The 18,140-nt window shown below is 43.9% G+C and overlaps 1 protein-coding gene across 2 annotated transcripts in view; it reads left to right on the forward strand.

The window, feature by feature from the left end:
- sema5a (sema domain, seven thrombospondin repeats (type 1 and type 1-like), transmembrane domain (TM) and short cytoplasmic domain, (semaphorin) 5A) overlaps window positions 1-18,140 on the forward strand; it is a 95,324-nt gene that overhangs the window by 52,021 nt on the left and 25,163 nt on the right. For both annotated transcript variants that reach the window (XR_005114534.2, XM_037455904.2), the window contains exons 8-15: window positions 3-288; window positions 2,311-2,446; window positions 6,236-6,440; window positions 8,880-9,087; window positions 10,665-10,782; window positions 13,471-13,652; window positions 14,340-14,483; window positions 17,702-17,849. Coding sequence is in view for 1 of the 2 variants with exons in the window: in XM_037455904.2 (XP_037311801.2) it covers window positions 3-288; window positions 2,311-2,446; window positions 6,236-6,440; window positions 8,880-9,087; window positions 10,665-10,782; window positions 13,471-13,652; window positions 14,340-14,483; window positions 17,702-17,849 (1,427 nt within the window). In the remaining variant the exon portion in view is untranslated. The remainder of the gene's footprint in view (window positions 1-2; window positions 289-2,310; window positions 2,447-6,235; window positions 6,441-8,879; window positions 9,088-10,664; window positions 10,783-13,470; window positions 13,653-14,339; window positions 14,484-17,701; window positions 17,850-18,140) is intronic.

Raw genomic sequence — 18,140 nt, forward strand, 5'->3', positions numbered from 1 at the left:
AGAACCAAACTTCGTCTCCTCCTACGACATCAGCAACTTCACCTACTTCTTCTTCCGGGAAAATGCAGTGGAGCACGACTGCGGCCGGACGGTGTTCTCCCGCGCGGGCCGCGTTTGCAAGAACGACATCGGCGGCCGCTTCCTCCTCGAGGACACGTGGACCACCTTCATGAAGGCCAGGCTGAACTGCTCCCGCCCGGGCGAAATACCCTTCAACTACAACGAGTTGCAGGGGACCTTTTACCTGCCCGAGCTGGAGCTGCTCTACGGGATTTTCACTACCAACGTGTGAGTAAGATGATGTTTTTACAGAAGCTCAATGGCCATAATCACCACAAACAGCTTACTATTTAATCATTATGAGCCGACAAAATGCACGACAAAAGCATCTACCGCCACAACTGGCTGACTGCATGACCTCGACTCTCAGTTCATTGAGTCTGCAATAACGATTGTGACATTCATTTCAGAGAGAAAAGAACAGCAGAGGCTTTTCCTTTATTAGTTACATTACATTGAGCTGAAGTTTTTTTTATCCGAGGCGACTGACATTAAGTGCATTCAACCGTGAGGGCACAGGCCCAGAACAACTCGTATCCAGAAGGTGCAATTTCTTTAAGAGAGATGAAACCACAAAGTGCTTTAAGTAATTGCAATGTAAGTGCTACTAAAATGCTACCTATACGAGGTATAGTTGGGAGAGGTGTGCTTTTAGTTGGTAGTGGAAAGCATATTGATTTCCTGCTGTTCTGATGGCATCTGGAAAACAGTTGTGACCACATGTTATACTGACTGAACCCAGCAGATTTGATTAGCTATAGATGGGATAGCATGTTAAGCTACAGGTACGACCACGGGCCCCAGTGGATTTTTCGCTGGTTTTGGAACAAGAACACTGCTTATTGCATATAGAATTTATTATTATTTATTATATTATTGCAACACAATTTATTTATTTTGTTGATACATTTTCCTGTTCAAGGTTTTATTGTAGTTTGAAAACAATTTGATTTAAAGAAATGCAGCCGCTAATAATCAGTTAAAATCAAGTTATTAGATCCATACTTTTAAAGGTCCGTTTAAGTTATTTTCCACCGTCAGCCATGACCTCTGGTGTATCTGAAAGTCTTTATTATTTGCGTTAAACCAAAATGGATCAGATGGATCAGATGAAATGGAAATTTATATCATCTCATTTTCCCCTCATTCTTTGTTGTTTTATTGCACCCAAAGAATCGCTTCATGTATAATTTACAGTATTTTTGGCATCACATTGTCAAATTCTGTAAACAAACACACATTCGACTGCATTCGCTTGGCATGTGACCCCTTTGCAGCATGCAGAACGATCATATAAAATTGAGTGATATGACATGTAGAAATGACATGGCCAAGTGCATCTTAAATATAATTTCCAGTTGAGATATCCTTCTATAAACACTTAAACCAGTTCCAAGGATTCCTTGTTCCAATTCCATGTGACAAATAAATCCCATGAACGAGGCGTATTATCACATATTAGAGTGTGTACTGCATCATGCACATCGGGGACGTGGAGGCTGCGAGGCATCCATGGAGCAAAAGTATTATTTTCCTCCCCCTTTAATCTTTTTGTCGCTCCATCATTTTTTTTTTTAAATCATTTTTTCTTTCCAATACTTTGTCATTCACACACTCACCCACACACACACACACACAGACTATTACTACTGTAAAAGCTGAGTAATCTATTCTTTATGGTCAATGCCTTCACATTGCTGAAAAAAGAAGTCTTTTGAAGGGTATTGGAAACATTCCCCCCTGCAGGCAGCGAGTCTAATGAACAGCCGCATAGCATTATAATTCACATCGCCCAAGTCACTCAGTCTAAGTTGAAAGTTAATACTCTCATTCTTTACTCTCTCTTCGGAGAGCACAGACCGGTACTTGTTTAAACTGACAGCTTGAAAAGTCAAAGCTGTATTTCAGGCCTGAGATCTGTACAGTTAATCGAGACAGGCTGAACAGCTTAATTGTGTCCTCTGGCTGGATTTATAATCCAATAATGGCGATCACTTACGCCGGCGTCCGTCGCTCCTGTGTTTGATTGGTGTTGTTGGCCAGGAGCAATACAAACATTGCGAGGTCAGAAACACAAATTTTGCACCAACAGCCTCCCTGCAGAGTCCTCTACTTGCGCTTTGGTGTCCTTTTTTTGAAATGTCTTTTAATCCAACACTTTCCTGGGTTTCTCCCTCGCTCATCCATCATTCCCTCTATTCCCCCCCCCACACACACACACACACTTTTTCTTCCGTTCCCGACATTAAGAAACAGCATTGCTGCATCCGCGGTGTGTGCCTTCAATCTCAGCGCCATCTCCCAGGTTTTCAACGGGCCCTTCAAGTACCAGGAGAACTCCAGGTCAGCGTGGCTGCCTTACCCCAACCCCAACCCGGACTTTCAGGTGACAAAGCCCCCACACAACAGCCCTGTTTGTTATTCATTTGAAAACCAAAGAGACTACACACTTTCTTTCTCCTAGGAGATATTTCAGTCTGGAGTGTGAGTGACACTTTGAAGCGGATGCTTAACGATCATCCAATCATGCTTGAGATGATGAGATCCAACACGATGCCGAACAAGCCAAATAGTCATTGTGGCCTTTAAGGTGTTTTATGGACTTTCTATGTTTAAACAAGTGCAACTTTATGTTTATTCTCTTTCCTGCAAAACTTTTATTGGTCTTATTAGCCAAAGTGCCTCTCAGTTGCAGCGGGCTGAGCAGATAGCGAGGGAGCTAATCCACGGCGCTCTCCGTGAGGGATTGAGTTCCCTCTGAGGTCTGGCTGCCAATGTGTGACACACGCCTCGCTTCCACACATTTCCCATCACGGGCCCTCGATCGCGTTTCCGTCAAGCCAGCAGCTACACCAGCTTTCGCGATGGCTGCTATCGAGGAGTCTCACACACATTATCTATAACGACATGCTCATGCAGAAAAAAAGCGGATGAAGCGCTCATGCGGAAAATGCAAGCTGTGGCAGTTTTCTTCTCCCTGCCCTTATATATCAATACGTTTTAAATTCACCTAGCGTCAAGAACCAATTCCTTCCATCTGGCAATATACTGTAGGTACATCACCAGGATGCTTCTGTATCCCATAGGCTTTTATGAGGCTGTTTTCCCCCACGGATGAAACAGGAATCGGGTCTTCTGCTCCATCCTCATCTCTCCATTTATGCCCGGGCACAATAGCTGCTCCTCACCACTGGACCGATGCGCACTTTATCTAGGTTTCAGTGACATCTTCATCAAGCATTTGTCAATGTTGGAGGATTTGATTTACGAGCGCAAGATTTATGGCATGCCCGTTTTTTTACCTAGCCCTTTGTGCGCGCACACACACACACACACACACACACACCTACAATCACGCAACATACACCTTAGGGCAGACAAGCACCTATAAAAGCCCACGACCAAGTACATATCTATTCTACAGAAACACGCTCCCAAAGATGGATTGTTGTTGATTGCTGCCAAATAGGCATAATTATCACACTGTGAACGCATCACTCAACACACACACACACACACACACTGGTCATTGATTGAGAGCTTAATTCCCCATCTGTCTGCAGAGAAAATCCCCCCCCCATTTATTTGCAGATTGATCCTGCTTGGTTTATTCAGCCTGTGAGTCATGTTCGTTGGCCGTTAGGCGCTGATGCCGGTCCCAGTGTTCTAGAGGCTTTCTGTGACACCCGCATTCGCTTACTGTACAAACACATTCACTGTTGGGCTCCTTGTGCCGAAAGATACGGTAAATGCGACACCTTTTATGTCGATGTCCAATCAGTGTTAGTGCTGAATGTCACGGCAGCGTGATGCATCGCACGCAAGCCTCTGTTCCGGCGTTGCCTCTGAACTTTCATCTCCACTGTGCATTCACTTGATGTCCCCGCTAAAATGATCGCTCTCTCTCTCTCTCTCTCTCTCTCTCTCTCTCTCTCGTCTGCTCGCACCTCATTGCTCTCTCTGGTCATATAATCCCCGCTGGAGGGTCCGGCCTCTCTCCGCTGCATTTCTTTTGTCCATAAACTCTGGCTTGAATAATGCGGCTGGGTGTCCAAGTCCGGCAAAACACTGTCAAATGTATTCTCGTCCGCAACACCCACATCTGCAAGCATATTGAATCGAACAAGGTGGTGCCTTTTTTGAGCGGCACGTCACGTCTCCCCCCCCCCCACCTCCACCCCCTCGGCTAGCCTGAGAAATCCACGCTGAAATTGGCTGCCTGTAATCCTGACTTGCATCCAGCTACGTTACCGTCAAGTCATACGCCACATAAGTAGGATGTGGGAAGTGAAAAGAACATTAGATTCTGCAGCTGCGAAATGTGATTTCTGGGTAAATACAGCACACAATTTATTGATTGAGTAGACTGCTTTTACCATCGACATTGAAATACACATCAAAGGGCCAAATTGCCACGTTGTGTGTGAGCCAAGTGCTCTAGAATGTTTTCGTATGAGATATTTTAAGTGAACCAAAAAAATGTCCGTTTTCTGGGCTCTCTTTTAGCTTAACGTGATTATGTAGAGGCTAAACTGATCAGCTTTTATAGCCAGATCCCGTGTGATGGAATATTTAATGACTTAGGGCGGATTTTCGACGGCCGCGGCTGCTGAGCGTTGGACGGGCCCTTGGCCAAATGATGGTTCCGTCCCTCACCTCGACTGTGCCGAGGAAATCACCACATCCGTCTCTCCGTCGTAGAGCCTCGCTGGTCACGTGCAAGGACAAACCCACGGAAGGAAACCTCAGCCATATGTTTTATTATACAGCACTCACCACAGACACACTGCACACTTTGACAGAGAGAAAGAAGCAGCAGAAACACACAGCGTTTCCCCCGTCCTTCAGGGCTTTGATTTCCCAAACCCCTGATGTGTCGAGGACGCCGATCCGCCCCCCCCTGTGACGGGAGAAGCTCCGCTGTGATTCTCATCCTTTCGGCCCACGGATCTCTATCAAGGGTCCGTGCAGTTTCTACCGTAGCCAGTCAACAGGAACCCATCGCCACCCGAGGTCCCGCCTCAGCTCGGTACAACGAGGCGGCGCACGGTTAGCTGGATGTGCACGAACAGATCTATAAAACAAAAAACTGTACCAGTCATTTGGGTCGGCGTAATTGTAGAGCTTGGCTTATTTTGGTTTTCTCTTCTGGGTTCCTGTGGACTCGGAGCATTCTTTGTGGATTGTGCCTTCATCCACAAAATCCTCCTGAAGCCAACCAGGGACCTCTTTCCCTGAGAAGGAGATGCGTGGTTAGCTCGAGTGACCCAGCTCTGCCTCAGCTGGACTGGCTTTTGGCCTTGTTTAGCGCCATTGTGCTTTTTCAGAGGAAAAAAAACGCAACCCAACTTTCCCCCTTTAAAAGCATGAATTTTGACATTGGACGGCAACAACGTGTTTTAAAATGTTTGATTTTCGTATCCTATTTACAATACATAGGTCATATATGTAATGCTGGTTGGAGCAATATAAAGAAAGGCCTTAATATTTTGTTTCCCTGAACACAAATACCACCTAAATAAATATACACATTCTATTGTTAAAACAATTTGTATAAACCTCAGGTATCACACAACTATAAAATATACTAATAAACTCTATATTGGAATGAAACGTTAGTCTCCTCTATTGAAATCCTTTTAATAAATGTTTTACATATTAGATACTTCACATTATAACCCAGTGCTGAAACACAAACAAATTAATTTGTAATGATGAATACTTCCTATTAATATGTTACTGGACTGTTTGCAGGATGTGCTGATATTTTAGAATTCACATTTTATTCTGGAATATTATGAATTAAAATAATGAATTTTTTTTTAAATATCAGCTAAGAGGTGATTAATCAGTCATTACAATTGGGGGATAAAAACCCAACTCATCATGCATATGAGGGAGAAAAAAAGCTCACTACCTGCTCACTCAAACATTCCTTCAGCTTTCTTCCATCAGCGTATTGACTACAAAGCCTTGAGGTTGTGAGGATAGCAAACAATTACAACCAGGCCAAAATCGACCATTAAGTTCATTTAATCATTCAATCGCTCTCTTTTCTCAGCTCTCGTGGTACTGCTGGGCATAAAAATGAACCAAATGAAGATGGCTTTTCATCCCAAAGAGCTTGAAGCTTGCAGTCCATCATTTTCTTCTCTGTCTTCCCGAACCTGCACAGTGCGGCACCATTGACTCTGGCTCCTACGTGAACCTGACTGAGAGGAACCTGCAGGACGCTCAGAAGTTTTTGCTGATGCATGAGGTGGTCCAACCCGTGGTTCCCGTGCCCTACTTCATGGAGGACAGCGTTCGCTTCACTCATGTTGCAGTGGATGTGGTGCAGGGGAAAGACATACTGTTTCACATCATATACCTGGCTACGGGTAAGTTTTGGGGAATATTTGTATACATTGCGTTCGACCGTGAGACAGTATTTGTAGCATGTGCCGATATGATGTCATATACGTCAGGGCAGAAATCAGGATCAGGTCATGTGGTTAGTAGTGAGAGTTTCTGCTCCCACCGATCCACCCTGAGAAAATGTTTGAAAAAGGTCTGCTCTATACTGCCAACGGTTATCTTCCCTGCTTGTTTGGCTCCGCTCATCTGATCAGGATTCAAACCTGCACAGCGAATTAGCATGGATTTAATTTCTGTAAATTGAACCCTGAATTCTTACCTCCATTTGTCATGAAGATTTTTCAAACAAAAACACTTAAGAAAAATTACACCATTGTGAGAACGCTTGAAAATGTGTTTCTGACCTGAAGTTTGATCCCTCTTTCCTTCCATATGTCCTCCATATGTCCTCCACATGCACTGACACAACACGCACTTATCACATCGCATAGAGCTGCCATGCAATCCCTCGCTGAGGTGTCGTTGACAAAAGAAATTAATTAATAACACACACGTAAGGCTCTCACTTTACCCTTCCTTGGTTCCCCTGTCTGAACCGCATGGTGCCCCCTGCTTATCAGTGCGCTGTTTGATCACGCCGGTGTGACAGCGTGTGACGTTAGACTTGGCAACGTGCTCGACGCCAGCCACACACACCCGTTTGCCGTCTGTGCTGGATTATGATACAACACGCAGTTTAAATTATATTCAGATGTACCAGAACAGAATTTGAACGTATTCATTGTGCTAATACGCCGCACCCCCTCTGGGAAATGTCAACATGATCGTCCTGTTGTTAGTCTGTGTTATTTTAGGATATCACACTTGCAAGCGTGCGCGCACACACACACACACACACACACACACACACACACACACACACACACACACACACACACACACACACAGTTCCAGTTCACTGGCTCCATGTTTGGCATCTCCCTTTAAAAACTCCCCTCTCATTATTTGCTTGGTGCTGTGATCAATGTTGCATCGGAGCAGAGCTGCCCACTCTGCAGGTTCCCCAGACACTAACCAGACGCTAATGAAAACATCTGAATCCCTGCCAAGGCCATTGGCCAGCGCACATACTGTACCTAATCACAAGCTATTATTAACGCTCAAAAGCACCCTGCTCATCGGGGCCATTTCGGAAAACCTAATAGCTCCAACTGAGGGGCCAAAGATGTCAAGGTGTAGGGTTATTTTATTCAAACATGTGGCTCGCAGCAAAATTTACCCGACCTCGTTATTCGTCCCTCATTAGTAACTCCCGTCCCTGCGGCAACATTTTCTCTTGCAGGATTAACAGATTTCCCATTATTTAATCCATTTTCTTGATGTTTCTGGTTTCTAACCAATTTTGAAGCTCCAAGTTAGCAACGGTAAATGCCCTGGGGGAAAAACAGTCAAATAAAAACTCGTTTCTCGTTAGGTGTTAATAATTGAAAAAGTAATTACACCAACACACGAAGGCTCAAAAATGGAGAGGTACAAAATGATGGACACAAATGTATAGAGTAACTGTTGTAAAGGCGGTACGATTCAATGTACTGGTTTTAAGCATGCCTCCGGATTACATTTTCAAAATGTCTTGGTGAGCATTAACATTATTTGCTTATCCTTATTCACCGTTAACACACATCTCAGGGGGAGGTTTGTTGCCTCTCACAATGCCAAACTGTACACAAAACCAGGAAATATTTGGATTGCTGCTGAACAGCGGCTAACATTTTCAGGCTAGCTATGTAGCTTGCACTCCTGGACCAGAGACCAAACCGATATCCACCCTCCCCTTGAATTAACAAATTGATCAAATCTCCAATTGTTGAAATAGTCGTACTTGAAGTGGTAATCACATTACTTTAGCTGGTCACTAAGCAACGCCTGACTGTCCTACACTGCTTTGGGCAATGCTTAACTTTGAAACCCCATATTAGCAATTCACCCTTTTATCTTTAGCATTACTGTGCACCTAATTACCTTTTCTTCACCCAGCAGATTGCATAAGTGATCATGTTTTTTTATTTTTTATGCTCTCCCAAAGGAAATTGCCCCCAACTTTATCTCCCAGGGCCTTTCCTTACATAAGATCAGGGTCATGACGCATTAACATTGCCATGGGTGTCCACACTGTGCACTCTCATGAAATAACCATTCAAACAAAAAGCCAGAAATCATGTACCAATGTGCCATAGAGTACCAGTTGCCAGGTTGCACATACACCACAAAGCCAGCGAAGACCAGTCTTTCAAAACCTCTGTTAGGATGATTGTTGTGAGTTCACATCGATCGTCTGTGTATTTCTCCTCTTGTTACCGTTCCTCTCAACTACTTTACTTTTTCTTGTGAAGATAAAAAAAACGCCTCCCTCTTTGTGACCAAATCCTCCCCCCCCCCCCCCCCCCCTCTTTCTCTCCCAGATTACGGTACTATCAGAAAAGTGCTTTCCCCTCTCAATCAGTCGACAGGGAGCTGCCTGTTGGAGGAGATTGAGTTGTTCCCGCCCAGGAAGAGGCAGCCCATCCGAAGCCTGCTGATCCTGCACAGCCGCAGTGAGCTTTATGTGGGTGTTAGAGACCAGGTCATCAAGATCCCGCTTAAGAGATGCCGTTACCACAAGAGCAGAGAGTGAGTAAATGCACAAACCAGCACCGTTAATCACGATGGAAGCTGTCAAAAAATGTGCAAATGTGTACCCAGCAAAGTTTTAAAGCTCCCCTTTCCATAAGATGCTCTTTATCTGAGAGAGCCAGGCCGGTTTGTTGGTCATGGGGCCTCGGCTGATATCTTAAAACCCGTAAATCTGCTTCTGTTTGAACCACTGGAGGTGCCCACGGCTGGCCTCCAGATGTCTGCCTCCGCTCGCCGTCCGTCATCGCACTGTGCCTTTTCTGCCTTGTGTGCACAATTCTCTTTGTCTGCAAGACGCCTCGATCAGGCAAATGTTTTGCCCGAAGTAAGGCGTCAGACAGAAGGGCAGAGTCTCGAGACTCACCACGAGATCGGTATCTCATCCATCCATCCATCCATCCATCGCTCAGGGAAAACAAATCACACCCGCAATTCCTTATCTCTCGCACAGTAAGCTGTGAATACACAGAAGAGTTCGGCTTCATATTGCAGCCGGCGCTCTGTGATATGTGCCGCGGCTCGTTTGTCGCTTCATTACCTTGTGTCGTGCATTTCCTTTTTTTCAGAGGCTAAAACAGTCAAAAACAATGCACACTGACTGTGGGCGTTGCCCCTTTATCCCTGATAGGACTTTGAGGTTTACCTGCTTGATATTAAAGGAAGGCGGCCTCTGTTTGTTGCCTGGCCCACTCAGCTGTCGTCCCCTCTGATATCTTTGTCGGTGCAGGTACATAATGCTCATCTTTTCCTTACCCACATAGATGTCATGTCAGCCACCCTGTGTAATCCCGAGAGTGTGCTCAAGCAAGTGGGGCTTGCCTTTGTTCATTTTCACATGGATGGGTGCCTATGATCTTCACCCTGGTGTTTGTGTCTGTGCTCAGTTCATTGTTATGAAACCCACAGACAACTTTAGTTATATATATAACTAGGAGCATGTCATGCCCCGTCGATGCATGTGGCTCTCGTATAATTGACATTGTGCGGCCACCGCAGACTCGTACTTGCACGAAGAGAGTGACATCAGGCCTTTTTATTGCGTTCCGCAAACCACATGAAGCAGATGTGGCCAAAAGAAAACCCGCTTTCTTTCCGACAAGATGCTCACGTTGAATCTTCCCTGAGCTGATGAGGCATTTCAGTCCGACGCGTATGTGTGTGTGTGTGTGTGTGCGCACATGCGGGCTCCAAACTATAATCTCGGTGCTTGGCTGCAGATTACCTGAGAAGTAAGTCAGCACATTGTGTAATGACATGATTTTAGGCTGCTGATCCAATGTAAGCATTGTGGAGCATTGCAAGATACACATTAACATGTTCTCTTTCTTATCTGTCTCTTCTTCTCTGACAGTTCCGAGTTCTCTCTATTGCCTCTCTCTTTTATCTCATCTCTCCCATTTCATACTTTTCTGTCCATCACTTTTCCGAACGCTTTATCTCCCGCTTCCCTAATCTCCCTCCTTTGTCTCAACCCGATGTTAGATAGCACACCCTGTCACCAAACAGAGCTATCTGTTTTCACATGACTGCTCCATAAAAGCCCATTAAAGTGGAACTTTTCTTCTCTTTTGCAGAGCCTGCGTGGGAGCCAGGGACCCGTACTGCGGGTGGGACCTGCTGTTGAAGAAATGTACCACGCTGGAGGAAAGTGTCAGAATGAGCCAATGGGAGCAAAGCATCACAAAATGCCCTGTGAGTATTACAGAGCTGCTGCCTGGCCTGTATATGCCTACCTTGAAACTTTAAAGTTGGTGGAATACGGAGTTATCCTTACTTGGCCTTCATGGTCGCTCTCCCCTTCACATGAATTTAATGCTCGCATTCACCGTTTGAAAGCTTCAGCCTGCTTTGTATTCTTTGCATGCGCTCACTCACCAGCTACATCCCCTAAAACCGCCCTGACAAAAATATTTGCGCTAAAGAAAGGCATCTTGGGATTGAACAACTTGACTTTAAGTGAGCGACATGTTCGCCGGGAGTGATCCAGGGCGCAGCCTCAATCATTCGTCCTCCGACTGCTTGTTCATTAGCAAAACAGCTCTTCCATTTATTTTAACATGCACCACATTTTGGAGCAGTATTAGGGGGGGACGGGCAGCTCTGCTCGGCTCAGACGTTTTCAAGCCAGTCACCACGGAGAGTGCTGTGTGTCTCAGTGCTCTTTTATGTGGATTCGAAGAATATTTGGCAATCGGGCCACTGAGCTGCACCCGGTGGCATCTGTCTGCAGAGCTCTGGCAGAAACACCGTGTTCTCGTATGCATTCAGATATTAATGGAGACCCCCCAATGTTACATGCATGTGCGCATGAACAGACACACATTATCATTTCGCAAAGTCACGGTTGTAGCTCAAAATGGTTTTATTGATGCGCCATCAGCCAATCAAAGTAATGCTGTAGCCATTACTGCATCAAACGTAGTCATACCGTCATGGAAGCTATCTCATCTGAAACCAGTCAGCTGGAAGCCTCAACCCTCAAAATGCGGTGCAGTCGCGCCGCACAGAACCGCGTCCCAGGCTTAGAAAGCACATATGAAGATTAAGAATTGGGAAAGAGCTGTGGGTTTGCACAAATCATTTTGAAACAGACTGTTTTCTCAACCTGGGCAAATATAAAGCTGGACTTGCGCAAAAATTGGTCTGGTTTGGGAGAGGGGGGGCTTCAGGGACATCCAAGCACGTGAACGTGTTTAGGAAAACCTAAATACAAGAATGTGTCTTAATAAGAACATGTTTCCTTCAAGTAATATCTTCATTGAGCTCTACTATTGCTTGTAGAGGTTTCCCAGCCTTGATGCTAAGCTAACTGTGTCCATGACTTTAAAAGCAGCAGCTGTGTAACCGCCAATCCTTTGCTCTTTGTGTATTTCCATGCACACTGGTAATAGAATATGTATTTATGCACTTAAACCTTCTTAACAGAGCCAATCCATTTATAGTGGACATGAATTAACTTTGGTGGTAATGACTTTGTATGCTGACAGAGATAAATGGCTTAACAACAGGGCTTGTGAAGCCAGACCAGAAGAGGAATATTTTCTGCTTGCATGATTTTGATGCCAAGACGTGACAACAAGAAGACAAGACGTTGTCATTCATCAGTTAGCGTTTCATTCCTTATGAGTCCGTTTTATAAACAGCTAAACTGGCTGAATGTTGTTCTGTTGCTTTCTGCTGTAAAGTGGAAGCGTTGAGCTGCAGTCAAGGTTTCACACACACACACACACACACACACACAGGTTGTGTAGGCAGCAGACAAGAGATACGCTTTACCAGCTTATTCACATATGCCATCTGGCAACACGGATTCACGTCGATATGGAAGGAAGAAGTTAGTTAGCAAGTAGTTTCTTCTTATTTAAGGAACACAACTCTTTTCTGTGTGTTTCAACTCAAGTGAAATGGAAATATATACTTAATAGATGTTTTTGTGTGGTACCCCACTAAAAGTGGTTTAAACCATCACTTTACAAACAACATGTTACAGTCATATGTAGAATAACAAATAAAAAACTGTTATAATTCCAGCAATGGAAATATAAATTCCATACACAACATATGATGCTTTACATCATCAATCATCCTGTTTCAGGCACTCTCTCATTTCTGCTTTACCATTCTGAGAAAATTAATTACGTTTTTTATGTACTATTTTCAGTGACATATATATATATATATATTAGTTGCAGATACATCTTTGGTGTTTTTAAAGATGTTGTATGTCTTTTTCAAGGCATCCCATTGATACAAATGTTTATTACCAAAAAGAGCAAAGCAGAGACATTCTTTATGCTCTGGCCAAAGCAGCTAATGATCATGCTCTCTTTTCTCCAAGTACAAAATGTTGTTCTTTGCATTTGTAAATCATCCTAAAATGTAGCAGCTACATAGCTCATATCAACTGCCCCTCTGAATCAGGCACAAAGCGTTTTTCTATCTGGTAATTCATAGTTTCTGTGATATCTGAGCCTTCCTGTTTCATTCTGTTTTAGTTCAGATATCTTTTTATGCTGCCACATTTATTTCCTCCTATTTCTTTTCTTGTAATGGGGCCATTCGCCGTTTTCATTTGCCTTTCTGAATCTCTCTTTTGCTTTTTTGGAATATCATTGTATTCTGAGAATTGTCCTATAACGTCCTCATGTTTTCAGCACATTTTGTCCATATAAGTGCTCAATTTCGGATTTGCTGTAGTTGGTAGGTCATGCAGTTATTTTTGCATCTATTTGAGGAAAATTGATTTCTGTTTGCATCTAGCCGTGGGCTGCGTCTCCCAGAGCAATACATTCCTGAGAGCATCAGCCCGATGCAACCACCAGTTTCTGAGAAAAGCCATTACTTACCTCTTTTATTTTTGTCCCTTTTCATCTCTAACAGGTCCGTAATGTGACCGTCGACGGAGGCTTTGGCGCCTGGTCGGGCTGGTCCACGTGTGGTCATAACGATGGAGGCAGTGCGGGCTCCTGTCTGTGTCGGACGAGAGCCTGCGATAACCCCGCCCCTCAGTGTGGTGGCGAGCACTGCTATGGCAGCAGTGTAGAGGTCGCAAACTGCTCCAGGTACGTTCTTTGTTGATACGCATATGTGACTTTTTTTCAATATCAATGTACCTATTACTGCAATAGGGAGGATGATTGTGAGCTGAGAGACCCACTCCGTCTGATTGGCCAAGTATTTGTGCAAACACAAGGATTTTGAGACATTACTGTTTATTTAATACTTACTAAGTGGTTAAGTGTTGTAGCAACATGGGTGTTGAACAGATGTGGTTCCTCTTAGCTTCAACGCTTTCAAAGTTGAATTTACAAGATGCTGCTGCTGTGCATCAAACATACCCTTGCATGAAAGATGCAATGTGTACATTGTTGATGACAGAAACGACCTCATCTTCATCAAAGCGCTTTGAGTGGTTGGAAGACTATAAAACAAATACAGTCCATTTACCATCCATCAATAATTAATTTAATTCTTTGAGTCTAATTAATGAATTAGTTACCAGAGCCAAATTAAATCATTCAAATGAAATCATCTGACTAGCAATAAAAACAAAGAATATATATGAAAGCCATGATACAGAACTGCTTTGTATCGATTTTTTTATTCATGACTTAAACTTAAATATTGTTTTCTGTGAGGTAACAAAGACTCTGAGATGCATGGAACCTAATAGTTGATATCTTCTTGCAGCAGTCTCCTCTTTGTGCTAAAGCTGATCGGACTGATGCGGTCTCTGTGTGTCTCCATAGAAACGGAGCGTGGACTCCCTGGACCTCCTGGTCTCCCTGCAGCACCAGCTGCGGCATCGGCTTCCAGGTCCGTCAGCGCTCCTGCAGCAACCCGACACCTCGCCACGGCGGACGAGTTTGTGTGGGCCAGAACCGCGAGGAGAGGTATAACGCGCATATGCGCACACGGATCTATAAATGCATTCACACGTACCAATTAAAGCAAATACACGCTGTAATGCGTGTTCGTATTTCTGTGCATGCTATAAAAAAAGGAGAAGGCGTCAGTCAGCAGTCGCATGACTTCCAGTGTGATTTTTTTTTTTCATCATTTCTGACGAACTTTGTGACAGGCAATTAATGAATGAGTGGGATAGGCCTGGGCTCGGGTAATTATCTGGCTTTCGCACACACACCAACTATACGTTTTTGAAGCTTTTGAGGCTTTGCAGTAGAAATAATCGCCTTTTTATACAAGTGTTTGTGTGGTTTCTAAGCAACCTTCTAGGTCTGAAAAATTCTGTTTTTCAAGGACCAAGTATGTGAAGAAGCACAAAGAGAAATACAAAGCAGTCCAGGTAGATCAGGTCAAGATATGCGTATTTCTGAAGTTAAAGTTTTATTTGTCCCTCAATTTTCTTCTGGCTCAAACTTTATTTCTGTGTTTGCCAAATCATATAGTGGCTGAGGAAAGATGTGACATCTTCCACGGTGTTTGATGATTAGACAACAGTGGCTATATGATATTATTTCTATTAATGTAGAACGGATATTTCTCAATGAGCTGAGGCATTCCACTTATGTATCTATAAAGTCTCCAAGCAAGGCATCCTACGTATGTTTTTCATCCAATTCCTGCAGTGAATCAGAGCCAGAGGCAAAAAAAGTACAAATAAATACAGTTGATAGGGTACAGGAGAGCAAAGAAATTCATTTGAACCAATCTTTGCCACGGCAACAGAAACAGGATTGTGATGGATGAGTAATAGGATATGGCCTTCAAGGATCAACCTCAAGTTACCAACCTTCTTTGCACTTTTTCATTTCCCCTCTCCCTCTCCTAACCTCCCATTTTCCTTTTTCTTCCTCACTGATGCTCCTTGTGGGGGCAGTCCTTTTTGTCAAGGACTACGCCAGAGAGACTGAGGAAAATAAATGGAGTAGCCCGCACGGCCCTGTTCCTCACCAACCACACCATGCCACTCCCTCCCTCCCTTCCTTCCTTTCTCTGAGCTTTAATCTCCTTTTGTTTCATCTCTTCTTCTTCTACTTGCTCTGTTCAGCTCTTTAAAAAAACACCTTAGGCCAGTTAGGCCGCAGCTGCGAGGGTTGGAAAGAGATCGTTGTGAGGGAGGACTGAGAAAAGAGGAGTCTTTCTGTGTTTTTGTGTGTGTGTGTGTGTGTGTCAGTGAAAGATAGGGGAATGGACAGTAAGGCAGAGCGATCGAGAAAATGTGTTAACAGATGAACTATGCTGTGTCAGTGTAAGTCTGCCTGAGGGAGACAAGGCTAAGATAGGGATGCCGAAATGTGTTTTTTTCCCCCGGTTCCTCAGTGTGAGCTCTGGCATGTATACCACCAATGCTACTAGAAATACTGGGAAATCTTCTCATGAATGTTCAACCCGTGTAATGATGTCCAAAAACATCTGTACTTCATAGTTGCCCATGTGTGAAACAGCTCATCTGTACAAGCTTTAATCCGCCCGGCCTAAAAAAAACGATGATTCCTTAAAATGCTGTGAAAGACTAATAAGCCTAACTACTCACTTTGTTCTTCTCATGTCGAGTACCCTGTCCGGATTTATTTGAAAGACTTGTGTTCAAACATGCATGCATTTGGTGTGAGCTCACAAGTTCACGTTTACAAAAAAAAAAGAAAAAAGAAATCTTTTCTTTTTTTGCCAATAGGCTTTTCACAGGTTTGGCCCTGATTGTTTGCAGCTGCAAGAAACTTTAAAGATAGGCCTGAAAGCGGCCATGCAGGACAGCGCTATGGGCTTAAATCTGGCTCGTTAATGCCCGCCTTCATGAACCGTCTGTTGATTTTTCCCTGAGCGCACCGACATCGTCGGAGTAATTACAGTTTTAGTCCAATCAGCTGTGTATGTTTTAGAGTAAACAGAAATGGATGATTTCGAAGCCCTTACGCTTCATCACTGCAGTTTTTCATGGAGCTATGGTGTAGTAGGGTATTTGGGGTCTGGTTACAAAGCCTAAGTGTGCATTAATGTCTATCAGTGTGTGTGTGTGTGTGGGGGGGGGGGGGGGGGGGGTCCTTCCACACTCCTCTTTCCCCACTGTATTATCCCACTACAAGCGTGCAGATCAAGTAGAGAAGGAACACAATGCACAGAGGATCTTTACAACCAGGAGTAAACAGGGAGTAGCTTTCGATTTGCCGTGAACAATCGCACAGTATTTGGAAATTGTACAATAGAAATACCCAGGCTGGGCCTCTATAGGAATTATACGAAGTTAAAGCTAACCCAAATAGACTCAGTTTTCCTTCAAACGTGCCGAAACACCCAACAATAGCAATTAAATCTATTTTATAGAAAGTGTACAAGTTATAAAATAAATTGTATGGCTCTAATATAGCAGGCAATTGTCTCTTGTTATTTTATGAGGTACAGAGTAATTAAGTATTTTGAATTTTTGCTGTATTCTTGTCTTGTTAAAACAATGCAATTAGGGCTGATGTTTGCATCTAGATGGCTTTTTTAGTGGGCTGCATTGATCAATTATGCCGAATGCATATGCACGTTCATTGGGATCTGAGATGGAAGTTTAGCTGTAGTTTTATGGAAAACCAGCCATTACACCGCACACAGAAACATACACAGAGCCGTCTCTGGTGGATGGATTCAATCAAGTTCTGGTTCTCACAGCTCTGTTTTCTCTCCACATCAAAGCTTTATATTGGGTTGGCTTGGAGTTTTTTTCTTATTTTTTTATGCAAAGTTTACACGTCTTTCGCAACATCCAAGCCTCGTTATGCTCTTTGTAGCTATTTTTATTAAATTCAGTGGCACGTTCTCAAAAGTGTGGCGACATCTCCAGTTGCCTTGACATATAATTTTAGTGACCTGTTGCCTGTTGGATAAAGTAGCTTTTACATTTTCCACAGACCACTTAAAAGAAATGTTCATACAGTTCATAATCCAGTTTTATGTAGCCAGTATGAGTTAAGCTCTGTTGTCAAAGCTCGCTAACTACCTCGTATATCTTCTGTCATGTAGGTCTTGTAACTGCAATGCACAACTTAATTACAGATGCACTTATCATTATTCTAACTTAACAATGTATCCAAAGAGTTTGCGATAAATCTCATTGAATGCAGCTGTGTGCTGATCTCATGCGGTCTTTGCTCTCGCTTCGCAGGTACTGTAATGAACACCTGCCCTGCCCGCCGCACGTCTACTGGTCAGCCTGGTCGGCGTGGGAACGCTGCACCGTGCCCTGTGGCGGCGGCGTCCAGTCGCGACGCAGAACCTGCGAGAACGGCAACGACTGTCCCGGTTGTGGTCAGGTACGTGGACACAAAAACAACGAGGTCTCACACGAGCCGTCTACACATCCGTCTTTGTCTCCGCGGGTTCATTGTTAAGAGACATGCCATTTAATCCCAACAGTCGGTGGTGATGAAATTGGAACATTTTATGCGACCCGAATCCCCCGGCTATATTTATCCAGTGGCAGAAGCAATCACATTTATTACCAAGGCGTATTTAATACCACACGCACAGTAATCGCTCCACATATGAATGGGCTTATTTTCTGTCAAAAAGCCTTCTCCAAAGCACAGATGACGCAAGGATGT

This window comes from Pungitius pungitius, chromosome 19, assembly GCF_949316345.1.
Source record: "Pungitius pungitius chromosome 19, fPunPun2.1, whole genome shotgun sequence".
In the NCBI taxonomy this organism is placed as follows: Eukaryota; Metazoa; Chordata; class Actinopteri; order Perciformes; family Gasterosteidae; genus Pungitius; species Pungitius pungitius.